At 37.2% G+C, this 14579-nt stretch overlaps 1 protein-coding gene across 2 annotated transcripts in view; it reads right to left on the bottom strand.

Moving 5' to 3' along the window:
- Positions 1-14579, bottom strand: part of Prelid2 (PRELI domain containing 2) — an 88688-nt gene that overhangs the window by 35746 nt on the left and 38363 nt on the right. For both annotated transcript variants that reach the window (XM_058584252.1, XM_046460391.2), the window contains exon 5: positions 13784-13889. In XM_058584252.1, coding sequence (XP_058440235.1) covers positions 13784-13889 — 106 coding nt within the window. The remainder of the gene's footprint in view (positions 1-13783; positions 13890-14579) is intronic.

Here is a 14579-nt window from a genome sequence, read left to right as displayed (position 1 = left end):
AGATGACATGATTCTATACCTAGCAGACCCAAAAGGCTCTACAAAGAAACTATTAGAGCTAATAAATGAATTCAGCAAAGTGGCAGGATATAAAATCAACATGCATAAATCAAAGGCATTCCTGTATATCAGCGACAAATCCTCTGAAATGGAAATGAGGACAACCACTCCATTCACAATATCTTCAAAAAAAATAAAATACTTGGGAATCAACCTAACAAAAGAGGTGAAAGACTTATACAATGAAAACTACAGAACCCTAAAGAGAGAAATAGAAGAAGATCTTAGAAGATGGAAAAATATACCCTGTTTATGGATAGGCAGAACTAACATCATCAAAATGGCGATATTACCAAAAGTTCTCTATAGGTTTAATGCAATGCCAATCAAAATCCCAACGGCATTTCTTGTAGAAATAGAGAAAGCAATCATGAAATTCATATGGAAAAATAAAACACCCAGAATAGCAAAAACAATGCTAAGCAGGAAGTGTGAATCAGGCGGTATAGCGATACCAGACTTCAAACTATACTACAGAGCAATAGTAACAAAAACAGCATGGTACTGGTACCACAACAGGCGGGTGGACCAATGGTACAGAATAGAGGACACAGAAACCAATCCACAAAACTACAACTACCTTATATTTGATAAAGGGGCTAAAAGCATGCAATGGAGGAAGGATAGCATCTTCAACAAATGGTGCTGGGAAAACTGGAAATCCATATGCAACAAAATGAAACTGAATCCCTTTCTCTCGCCATGCACAAAAGTGAATTCAAAATGGATCAAGGAGCTTGATATCAAATCAGAGACACGCCTTCTGATAGAAGAAAAAGTTGGCTACGATCTACATACTGTGGGGTCGGGCTCCAAATTCCTCAATAGGACACCCATAGTACAAAAGTTAATAAGTAGAATCAACAAATGGGACTTACTCAAACTAAAAAGTTTTTTCTCAGCAAAAGAAACAATAAGAGAGGTAAATAGAGAGCCTACATCCTGGGAACAAATCTTTACTCCTCACACTTCAGATAGAGCCCTAATATCCAGAGTATACAAAGAACTCAAAAAATTAGACAATAAGAGAACAAACAACCCAATCAACAAATGGGCCAAGGACCTGAACAGACACTTCTCAGAGGAGGACATACAATCAATCAACAAGTACATGAAAAAATGCTCACCATCTCTAGCAGTCAGAGAAATGCAAATCAAAACCACCCTAAGATACCATCTCACTCCAGTTAGATTGGCAGCCATCATGAAGTCAAACAACAACAAGTGCTGGCGAGGATGTGGGGAAAAGGGTACACTTGTACATTGCTGGTGGGACTGCAAATTGGTGCAGCCAATTTGGAAAGCAGTATGGAGATTTCTTGGAAAGCTGGGAATGGAGCCACCATTTGACCCAGCTATTCCCCTTCTAGGTCTATTCCCTAAAGACCTAAAAAGAGCATGCTACAGGGACACTGCTACATCGATGTTCATAGCAGCACAATTCACAATAGCAAGACTGTGGAACCAACCTAGATGCCCTTCAATAGATGAATGGATAAAAAAAATGTGGCATTTATACACAATGGAGTATTACTCTGCATTAAAAAATGACAAAATCATAGAATTTACAGGGAAATGGATAGCATTAGAGCAGATTATGCTAAGTGAAGCTAGCCAATCCCTAAAAAACAAATGCCAAATGTCTTCTTTGATATAAGGAGAGTAACTAAGAACAGAGTAGGGTCGAAGAGCATGAGAAGAAGATTAACATTAAACAGGGATGAGAGGTGGGAGGGAAAGGGAGAGAGAAGGGAAATTGCATGGAAATGGAAGGAGACCCTCAGAGTTATACAAAAGTACATACAAGAGGAAGTGAGGGGAAAGGGAAAAATAATACAAGGGGGACAAATGAATGCCAGTAGAGGGGGCAGAGAGAGAAAAGGGGAGGGGAGGGGAGGGGAGGGGGGATAGTAGAGGTTAGGAAAGGCAGCAGAACACAACAGACACTAGTATGGCAATATGTAAATCAATGGATGTGTAACTGATGTAATTCTGCAATCTGTATATGGGGTAAAAATGGGAGCTCATAACCCACTTGAATCAAAGTGTGAAATATGATATATCAAGAACTATGTAATGTTTTGAACAGCCAACAATAAAAAAAATTAAAAAAAAAAAAGAATAAGAGACCAAAAAAAAAAAAAAAAAAAAAAAATCTTGGTATATAGAGATTAGGGGAAGGGGGGGGTAAGGATAAAAGAAATCATACAACTTCAGAATCAAAAATGACTTATCTAATCCAATCTGACTTTGGGGAAATGGCAGTGATGCCCTTAGCACAACTAGAATGAGCAACCTGGCCATTAGAGAGTGGCCAAGACAGGGCAGGAGCCCAGGTGCCCGATTCCCGGCTGGGTTGTCGCACTCCCCACCACACTAGGGTGAGACACGCTTCCTCCCATCCCCACACAAATAATCACACCAATGGGCTTGGAGCTCAGGAAACCACCTTCTGTCATTTCAGGCAAGAGCTTCACTTCCCAGACTTTGACTAGTTTCACAGAAGACACGTCCCAGCATTTCAGCCGGCTGATTTAAGGGATTCCCGAAAGCTTTACCACTGAGCAAAGTCTATTACAACCCGGATGAATTCAAATGAGCCATCCAGGGATTTCGGATTCCTAGGCCTCACAGTCAAGGTAAAAGCATTGATTTAAACTCGGTGGAAGGAACAACAACAAAAAAAAAAAACGTTATCACTTACAGAATACTCATTTTCTCCAAGATGCTTTCCCTGCAAAAGCTATGTTTCAAGGGACTAAAACTCCAGAGGCAACAGTATGAGCAGAGCGGATGGGGAGGGGGGATACATAAGAAAATAGCAGCTACTATGATTTAACTGATCCAGAAATAAGTTGTTAGAAATAAGATTTCTCAGTAATATTCTCATGGCATCTAATGAATAAATATCAACTAAATCAATCTATTTGAGCACTCAAGAGTGGGATTAAAAAGTATTATCAGCAGAGGTAAATTTAGAGCTGGGAAATAAACCCTCTGGAAACGAGACAGAGAACATATTTCATCAGTTCTCTCAAGTGGCTTGAGTAATGTAAAGAATCTTAAAGAATGCACACGAACAAGCAGGAAATGGAAGTCACCAACAAGTGGGCAGCCACGGTCACACTGCGGTCCTCATGTCACACACGCGAATGACAGTCTTATTTTCTCTTTTCCCAGATCTTGGAATTACGGAGTTTTGAAACATCCACTCTTCTTTAGGGTTTTGACTACTCGTGCATGCGGCACTTCAACGTACCATTTAGGAACTGAGTGAGCGTCCCCGAGCAGCCAGGCCCAGGTCACACAACAGAAAAAGGTGGGAGTGGAACTGAGGTCCAACCACAAGTGAATGGCAGAATCATCCACTTTCAGTCATCTCCAGAGTGGATACTCAGAAGACAGGAGCTAACAGTTTTGCTGCTTCTTCATAATTCTATGAGGCGAAAATAAGGAACCCTACTTTCCTATTGACATATGCAAGTTCTAGGAGGTTAAGTCATTCATTCATGTCATATAGCAAGAAAATGATGGCCCACAGTGCCAACCAGGTGTAGACTACACTGGTAGACTTCTTTTGGAAGGAAATTTGGCAAAATGCATTAAAAGCCTTAATCCAAGAAGCAATGAGAAATGTATGCAAGTACATCAAAGGCCTTCAAATAGGATCTCACCCAATATTATTTATAATAGTGAAAACAGAAAACAAAACTAAGAGTTATTATGCCCATGGAATACTACACAGCTATGAAAAGTCAGGTTTTCAAGGAATGACACCAAAAATGTAATCTTACTTAATATTTTTAAAACCCCATGATATAGAGCCATGGTTTACAGAGAGAAAAGTTGAGGATATGAGAGGTGAAGTGTGACATTGGGATAGTGAGAAAAACCAGGTATGAAGAAGACCAGGTATGAAGAAGCCCTTCTCTAAAGCTCTACATTCTATCTCTATCTTAAGCACTAGGGCGTAGCTCAGTGGTAGAGCACTCGACCAGCAAGTATGAGGCCCTGGATTCAACCCAGTACCACAAAAACAAAACAACAATCTCTATGTTAAACACAAGACCAAAACCTGTTTCACACTGAATCATCTTTTGCAAGGCACAATATACTTTGCTTTTAGTTTAGGAATTGATATTTGGTGTGTGGTTGTTGGGATATCTATAATTTGCTTTAAAATATTTCAGCACATACCAAATAGCTCTATGGGGTATGTATGTTAGTTCAAGAAATATAATACACCAGGTGCAGTCCAGGTGGGCTTCCCACTCCAGGAGTTGCCTTGATGTTCTTATCAATGACCTCATTCACCAGATATTTCAGTTATATTTATCCTTGAAAGACATTAGAGCCTGTGATAATTAACAGAAGGAATGCTAAAAATTGTAAATTTTCACTGGTGAAATTAGCTTATTAACCAGCATATGGATATTAAAAATGGATTCTCATTGGTGCTGGAGTTGTGGCTCAGCGGTAGATCACTTGCCCAGCATGTGCGAGGTGCTGGGTTTGATCCTCAGCATCATATAAAAATAAATTAAATAAAGGTATTGCAGCCAATTACAACTAAAAAAGAATTATATTTAAAAAATGGATTCTCATTAATACAATGAATGAGACTTAAGACATGAGGATAATCTCAAAATTCTAGAAATGTGCCCATCCTTGCATGATCAAGGTGTCTCTACCAAGCAAGCCCTTCGCCCTCCAACTGGAGGGAAAGCACCCCAAGTTCAGGCCTGAACAGTCCCCTGGCCAGCCTGGTTCAGCAGATGCTGCCTGGCTGACACTATCTGTAACCCAGCTGTATCCTGGCTTTGGAATACTGTCTGCTTCACCTTTAGTGAACTATTCATGCAATTCATGGTGAGAGAACCCAAGAGGATGGAGACTTAATTCAATTTATAGAACAAGTCAATGAGTTTATGCATACTTGTAAATGAATTATTAATACATGCCTGGTTGTATTGCATAAATGTTTCATAAACTGGTAGCGAGGTCTGGGGTATATAGTTGGCCATCACCAACCTCTAATTATCCCACTTCTCAGAATTCAATAGTTGTGCATACACCTTGGGATACACATTGGCTCAGCTCAGCTTCCAACATGGTTCCCAGTACCCACTCCTCCTGGTATTTATGTCCTCCTGTACTCTTCCCTTTAGGGGGGGCTGCATTTGTGACTTTCTTCTAATGAACAGAATACAGAAAAATTAAAGAGCTATCTCTTCCATAATTATGTTACCTTGCCAGCACTCTTTTGCCCTCTCACTGACTCCCTTCCAAGATGTGTGATGCTCTACAGGCCAGCTGAATCCTACCAGCAGCCAGATGAGTCTGAAATTGAATTTTTCCCATCGAGCCTTCGGATAAGTTTGCAGCCTCATCCATGACCTTGATTGTGAGAGCCTGAAATAGACACAACTATGCTGTGCCCAGACTCCTGACTCCCAGAAGCAGAGAGATAATAAATGGGTGTTGTTCTAAGCTTCAAGGTTGGGGTTAATGTATTATATCAAATTAAATAACTAATACAGTTAGTTTGCAAAAATCATACAAGTAAGTAGTAACCAGGTTTTTTAAAAATCTCGTTTGGACTACATATATAGTATTCCACATTTTTATTCAATTCCAGGGAATTATATTCTACTATAAAAATAGATTTTTGTCAAGCCCAAGGAAGTAGCAGATATGCTTGGGCTCTAGCTGTACCATGTCTAGGTCAACCCTTCTTCAAAGTACTGTTCAATTTTTTTGACTTGCCCAAATTGTTTCAGTAATAAATATTTCATATGCTGTTGAATTTAATCTCTCTCAGCTCTCTGATAAACACAACAAGAATAATGATGGAACTAATAATGGGGCCTTGCTAGGAAACTGGCTGAAATAACAAATTATTTTATCACACATTGAAACGTACTTCACAAACTTAAAAAAAAAGGCACGTTTCTGTGATTGTGTAATGAGAGCTCTGATTTCCACCGCATTTGTAGTAGTCCCTAGGCATGGAAACAAACAAGGCTAAAAAAAGAATACTTGCATGACAAGACTGTTATCACCCATATTACTCCTGATCCTCCTCTGAAACAGAAAATGTGAAATTTATAACTAGCCATGTGGGAATTCACCAAAATGTTCTTTAGATTTTTATTTGGAATTTTATTTGTGTTTGGAGGGGAGATCTGGTGATTATTTTGCTTTAACTTGGAGGGGTGGTGGCAAAATCCCAAAAGATAGCTCTGTTCTTTGGTATAAAGCATGCTTTTGGAACAGGAGCAAAATCACAAAGAAGCAAAAATTCATTCTTATGAGAAAAACATTATTTTGTGCATAAATCAAAGATATAATACAGTAAGTAAATATATAATCAGTATGCCTATGGTACTAAAATTTCATAATGAAAGGAGCGATTAGAAGGAAAAATATATTAAAAGGCTTTTTTAAAGAGTGATAATGGAAAAAAAAAAAAGGGTTGGGAAATCATGGCTGTCCAGAGAGCATTGGTGAACTCTCTCTGTCTTCTTTTTGGATGCCCGAGGCCTGAGGTTGTGAATTGGCCTAGATTCCTTCAAGCTCTGCTTCACCACAGTTCACACAGAAAAGCTCTGCCAATTCTCCTCCACAGCAAAAATAAATGTGAAGCCTTTTATGTATCCCAGACTTCTACCAATTCCTATTTTCCTTCAGATTTTTGTTTCCTTTATCCGTTTTTCTAACGTACTATTTACCTCCAAGCATGCCAAAATATGTACTCAGCATCCAACATGATACTTGTCCTTGGTAAGTTTTCAGCAGTACAAACCCTCCTTCTGTTGGCTACCATGGGTCAGAACTGTCCGGCATAACATGAAATCAAAGCTGAGAAACAGATACTATAGCAGAGTTGAGGGATGGATGAATGCCTCTTAAACTGAGGAACCCATTGCATGGCTCACATACTTCTGCTCAAGGCTAAGAGGTTAGTATGTTAATACCCACTCTTTTGTATAGACTTGAGAAAGATACACAGTAAAGGTACAATCCATTGCTGATATGCATACCAATAGTTATATCAAAAAAAAAAAAGGCGATCCACTCTCACCACTTCCATCCAACATAATTCTGGAAGGATTAGTTAGGGAAATTAAACAATAAAAAGAAATCAAAGGCCTTCAAATAGGATGAGAGAGGGAAACTGTCTGTTTGCTGATGATATGATCTTATATACAAAAATTCTTAAAGACTCTACAAAAAACTGTTAACACTAATAAACAAATTCAATAAAGTTTCAGAGTATAAAAAAAATACAAATATCAGTAGTATTACTATACACTAATAACCAACTGCCCAAAACTGAAATCTGTAAAAATCATTTACAATAGCAACAAAAAAAAGAAAAAGCTACTTAGGAATAAATTTAACCAAGAAAGCCATAGAACCCTTCATTTAAGATTATAAAAAACTGACAAAAAGAAATTAAAAGTGTAAATAAATGGAAATACAAACCATGTTCAGAGATTGGAAGAAATAATATTATTGAAATGTGTATACTACCCAAAGCTGTCCACAGATTCAGTGTCATCCCTGTCAAAATACTAATGCCATTTTTCACAAAAGTAGAAAAAAACAAACCCTAAATTTTATGGGGAACAACAAAAGACCTTGAATAGTCAAAGCAACATGAACAACAACAAAAAAAAAAATCTGGAGGCACCACAACATTTGATTCATTTGAAATATATATATATATATATATATATATTCATTTGAAATATATATATATATATATATATATATATATATATATGGCATGATAATGGCATAAAAACAAGCACATGAACAAATGGAAGAAAATAGAGATCAGAAATAAACCCATTAATAGCAGTACTAAGAACACTCATCAGGAAAAGAACATTCTCTACAATATACAGTGTTAAGGTGTTGGGACAACTGGATAGCTACATACTTAAGAACGAAATTGTACCCTTATCTCACTCTGTATTAAAAAAATCATATCAAAATTTATTAAAGATTTAAACATATTACCTGAAACTGTAAATCTACTAGAAGAAAATAAGCATATTCAGAGGTAAAAGATTAGATTATGAGAGCTGTGACCCGATCAGCCCATCCTAGTTTGAATGGACTAACTAGGTAGTAGCTGTAGGCAGGTAGGACATGGCTAAAGGAGGTAGATCACTCTGGGCATGCTCTAGAAGGACGCATCTTCCCTGAGACCCCTTCCCTTTCCTCTGCTTCCCAGACACCATGAGCTGAGTAATTTTCCTCCACCACACCCTTCAGGTATGATGTTCTACCTCCCCTTGGGACCAAAGCAGTAGACGTGGCCCACCACAGTCAAAATCTCTGAAACCATGAGCCAAAATAAATTTTCCCTCTTCTAAGTTGTTCTTATCAGGTCACCGCAACAAAAACCTAACTAACACAGAGTATTATATACAATAGCCAAAATGCAGAGGCAACCTAAGCATCCATCAATGGATATAACGAGACAAACAAAACATGGTATATATGTAAACTCACTGCCACTTAACTATACACTTAGAAATGATTAAATGGGAAAAAAATGGCAACACACACACAAAAGAAATGATTAAATGGTAAATTTTATATCATACTTATATTAACAACAATAAAAAACAAATTTTTAGTATCCTTTTTTTAATGTAAAGATATTTTCAAAGCAAATAGCACAACAAATCTGTGGTACACGGGAAAGCAAAAAAATAAATAAATAAATAGTCGGGTGTGGTGGCGCACACCTATAATCCCAGCGGCTCGGCTCAGGAGGCTGAGACAGGAGGATCGTGAGTTCAAAACCAGCCGCAGCAAAAGCAAGGTACTCAGCAACTCAGTGAGACCCTGTCTCTAAATAAAATACAAAATAGGGCTGGGGATGTGGCTCAGTGGTTGAATGCCCCTGGGTTCAAGCCCCAGTACAAAAAAAGAAAAAAAGAAAGGATATACTGTTACATAAAAATGATAGAAATGACACAAAGCACCCCTCAACCCCCATGGCACTCTGGAATTTAGGACAGCTACAGTGTGGACAATGAGGCTCAGATCTCTGAACAGAAGGGAAGATATTCACTGACTACTCAAAGGCCCTTTCTAGTAGCATGGGCCCCACTCCTCTGGCCTGTTCTGAGTTCTTCCTTGTTACGGAGTTCCTTATTACACACTGTGTCACCTCACTCTGGGTACATCAATCACACACACCTTGCCCCACATAGTTTAAGTGCAGAGAAGATGGAGGGGACAGCATGGTCTAGCGATCAAGAGCACACTCTGGAGTCAGACAGACTTTGGCTCAAAGTCCAGGTTCACCAGTTTCTAGTTCTAAAAACTTGAGAAAACTGCTTTGCCACTTGGGACCTCAGTTTTCCTATACATAAAATGAGAATAACATTTTTATCTCATTGAGCTGTTCAGAAAAGGCTAAGTATGCTAAGCACAATGATGACATCTAATAAGCCTTCATAAAAACTAGCTGTCACTTTAATATTGTCCTCAGCACTGATCATAATTCTGAACACTGAACACCACACAGGGCTCAGTAACTTCTCAGCATCAGTAGATGTTGTTTCATTACCTGTCACTCTTTCCACCCTGAGCTAGATGGCCCAGAATCAAAGCTGCAGACAGCAGTCTCTATCTTGTGAATTATATCTTATTCCTACGTGTGTCTCCAGTACTCCATCCAATGCCTGTCACACAACTGACACCCAAAAGGTGCCTTCCAGATTTAAATGTAGTTGTATCCACCATACACATTTGCCCAAGTTTAAAAAGGAATTATGACAAAGAAGAATGTGATTATGGCTTTTTTAATTCTTAATAAAAAGAACACATTTTGTACAAAAAAAAAAAGTCAGCATGTATCAGAAAGGCCCCCAAATCACAAGCTGTCTCAGTAGTGAAGAGAAAGAAAAAATCAACTGCACAAGTACCCAAAGGCACAGAAACACAGTGACCTCAGCGTGGGGAGCCACATCAGGAGCCAGAGTCTAATTTACAAACACAGAGATCTAAAGTTTATGAGTATCTAGTTTTGTTTTTATTGGGAAAAAAAAAACAGATATCAGATCCCACCTTTACCACTACTGAACAGCCTCAGGGATAGAGCCTAAAAGTGAAAATAAAATGCTCTCGCAGGGACTTCTGCAGAACCCATTTATGCAGGCTCAGCCATGAAGGTTTATCAGGAAGTCAGGATGACACTGGAAAACATCGCCACTTGGATAAAAGGCAAAAGACACTTAAGCATGAATGGCTCCTAAAACTGCAAAGCTAATTAAACTTGGCCTCTTCGGAAAGAAAAAGTAAAGTCAGAAAGGGTAAAACTAGAAGAAAAAAAATGTATTCTTACTTCTAAGCATAATTAAAAAGTACAAATAAAGAGGAATCAGTTGGGTTCATCACTTTTAAAAATTAAATACCTTGATTTTTTTCCAGTATTAACTGAATATTAATTCAGCAGAAACTGCATCAGCAACTGACATCACTATGCATTCTATTTCCTTTCTATTTATTTTCACATAAATACACTGAACACTGTCCAAGGTACTACAGGTTGGGGAGGAATCAGTATTAAGATTAAATAAAACCATAAGAAGAACCGTGCGGAGGTTCCTCAAAAAGTTAAAAAACATCCAGTAATCTCACTATAGGTATATATCCAAAAGGACTAAAAGGAGGATCTCAGATATTGGTACACCCATGCTCACAGCAGCACTTTTCACAATATTCAGCTGGCAAAAGCAATCAATATGTCCATCGATGGATGAATGGATAAACTCAATATGGTGTGTGTGTTCATGTGTATAAATAGACACACATATATACATATATATAGTCAGGTAGATATAAATATAGATATATGACTATTGCATAGTCCAAAAAGAGAAGGAAATCTCACATCCTACAATAAAAATAAACCTGAGGATAGTAAATGAAGTAAGTCAAATACTATATGATTCCACTTATATGAGGTATCTAAAGCAGTCAAAATCATAGAAACAGAAAGCAAAATAATAATTAACTGGGGCTTGGTTGGAAGGGAACTGTTAATGGGTTTACAGCTTCAGGTTTCCAAGATTTAAATATTATGGAGATCTGTTACACAACAATGTGAACATACACACTTAAAAATGGATAAGATGGTAAAACTTGTTATGTGTTCTTTACTACAATTAATAATCTAAATTTACTAAGATTCAATTTAAAAAAAAAAAGAAAGAAAGAAACAAAACCCCCTCTCTACCATCAAGGAACAAAGACACTCCTGTGATAACATGCCAAAAAACTTTGGGAATATCTGCCCTTCCCACCAGCCCTTTCTCTGAGAAACAATCCCCAACCCTGATCCACAATGTCAGAGTAGAGGATGACACGTATTTACATAACCTGACCCTCATTCTTTTGGTGGCTCTGGACCTATAACAAGGCCAGCAAGGATCTCTTCTACAAAATTTAGAAAGAAAAGACATCAGCAGACGGTGCTTGGCAGCTCTCAGACCCCAGTGCAGATCTTTCTGAAGCCTACCAGCCCCACCACCCACCACCTTTGTACCCTCACAATGAGCTAGCCTAAAGTGACTTCTGTTACTTCAACAAAAGAATCCTAAGAAACAAAAGGGAATGAGACCACAACTCAAATTCACCTGGTGCACAGTAGCATTTGCGAAGTTCATGCTGTTCAGAAGTAAGGACTCTGTTTCATTCATCTGAGAAATGCACAGTAGTAGCAAGAGGCAAGTTTTGTTGACAAAAGACAGGAATTTCAGTCCAGATCCTATGCTGTACTGGTTCTGTGGCATTGAGTGAATCCATTTAGCCTACACTGAGCATGGTGCCAATCACAAAACAGGCACTCAACATATATTTTACTAGAATGAAGGTGGGCAAGCAGTTACCCAAATATTGGATATGTTTATCTCTTTAAGTCATTTGTCATTTGTAAAATAAGAATCAAAATGTTCACTTTTTGCACATCACAGGATCAAAATGTACACAATCTCTGTATGACTAAAAGTCATTAATAGGTTCAGATTGATTGGCAGATCAAATACAGACCCACTTGGATTAATTGAACAATGTTCACTTATTTAAAGCAAGGGTTGGCAAACCACAGCCCCAAAGCCAAATCCAGCCCAACACTTGTTTCTACATGGCTCACAGGACAAGAATGGTTTTTACAAATTAACAACTACAGCCAATTTGATGACAGGGAACGCTATCATCAAACGCTAATTTTGAACACTAATTCAGCTAAATGTTATCCCACCCCCAAAAAAAGAATTAAATTCTTCTAATAAACCTGTATTACAAAAAAAATGTATTTAATTATTATTATGTTGTTGTTATAACACAAGATTTAAAGGATGCATAAGAAGCCCATTTAGTCAGGGACATGATAATAAAATTATTTTTCTCATCACCCCCATCATACTTAGAATGCAATTTTTTAGAACATGGGGAGTTTTACAAATGCATACATTGTGACACAGCAGAAAACCTAGCAATAATGTCTTAGTGATTAAAGGTGAAATCAGACCTTCTAGAAATTAAGTACTCCTTTCAAGCCCAGGATTAAGTCATCTAGACAAGTCAGGATATGTGTCAGAAACCACCTCAACTGAGCCAAGAACACACCAACCTCAACATGATGACTATGGTGTATGGGACAGTGCCAACTACTGATTCATCACACTTATCAACACCGCCCCCCCCCCCCAATAATGGCTTCTGGTCTAGGTTCCTTCTTGGAAAAAAAAAATGAAAAGCAAGAGTCCATTAACCAGTAATTACAATATTTCCTTAGACCATCCACTAACTTTATCCCATACAACAAGAAAATGAGGTAACATGCATTATATTCTGAGCAAATTCTGGAAATAATGGGAATAATTACCATCACAATGAATAACAACAATAATAAAACACTTCTGAGTACTTGCTCTATAATCAACACTGCAATAACCATATGAGGACACATGAAAAATGTACTTTCTTCTAAAGAAATTTTTCAAACAGTGCTCCAAGGGCAAGAAAATGGAATACATAAAAGTCAGATGTACTGCCATGTCAGACAGATTAAAAACAGAAAGAGTCCACTTTAAACAGGGCAGACGGGACCTTAGAACCACAAAGGGGTTTCTAAATCACCTTCATGGAAGCCTAAGCTCCCTCAAATCAGAGCCTGAACTCTATAAGAATGGACACTTGGGAGTTCCAGGTCTATTTTCCTCATCCATAATATAAGGACAGTAATAACCACTTTAAAGATTTATATGGATTAAGTGAGATAAGAAATAAAAATTCATCCAATAATCAGTAGTACATAGTAAGCACTTAATAAATATTAATTATTATTATGCAGTTATTATATATTTGTTATATTTCATGTACTATAAATATGTTTATTCATTATGATATTGTTCTTAATTAGACTAAAGTATTCTCTATATTAGCACAAGAAGACTTCAGCATATTTTTAATTTAATAGTGGTACTTTAGTTTTATTTTGATTTAGATTTATTTTAATTAATTAATTGAGATTATTGAGAGAAATTATTTCAGGATACATTTGTTTATTAACTGTATTTTTTCTAATTATGTCTGTTCATGACAATTTTTCTTGTTAAATCATTTTCAATGCCATATTGGAATCCCTGTGGTTTTTTAAAATAATGTTGGTTCAAAGTGGAAACAAGCTTACCTTCTGTGCCCCCTGTCTTAAGAATGTGCCAGCAAAAGTTTCCAAAATACAGTTGAGAAATCCAGCCCCTGTGATTGAAATCCTGCCTCTCTGAATGAATTCTGTCCTGCAAAAAATACAACTTTGATGTCATTCTACATTTGGATATGTAAATTATAGATATTTTCAGCAGTGTAATTACCACTTACAATCAACACAAAATAATATCCATAATAATTGAATAATTGCCTGTTGCAACAAATGATTTTGCTTAAAGTTGACTAATATAAACAACACCATTCTAATTTTAAAAATATTAACTTAATGCTGCAAAATATCCATTTAATGCCTTTTGAAAATTGAGTCTAAGATAATCATCAGCTGTATGACCTTAGATAAATTATATAGATTCTCTGCCACTCAGTTTTCTTACGTGTAAAAATGGGAGAAATCATACTATCTTCCTTTTAAACTATTATAACAACTGAGTTATTACATATAATAGGAATATGAAAAATGACTGACACACAATCAGCATTTACTAAATGTTAACCACTATTACTAAAGAGAGACAGACACTAGATTACAAAGTCAGAAGTCTGGAATGACTTCTTTAATCCTTGACTGGAAAGGTGGGGGAGAGAACAGATGTGCTTCCATCTCTACAAATGCTAATTATCAAAGCTCTACAATATTAATTATCTCCATCTCACAAAACAGATTTGGATTCCCTTTAAGACTGATATAAGTAAGATGGCTGAATAGGAAGCCCCAAGCCCTCATACCACCATGAAGACTTTGATTTAACAACAACATA

This window comes from Marmota monax, unplaced genomic scaffold (genome assembly GCF_021218885.2).
Source record: "Marmota monax isolate L192 unplaced genomic scaffold, Marmota_monax_Labrador192_F-V1.1 WCK01_AAM20220418_F8-fsc00006, whole genome shotgun sequence".
Lineage (NCBI taxonomy): Eukaryota > Metazoa > Chordata > Mammalia > Rodentia > Sciuridae > Marmota > Marmota monax.
This window is presented reverse-complemented; position numbering and strand designations above follow the sequence as displayed.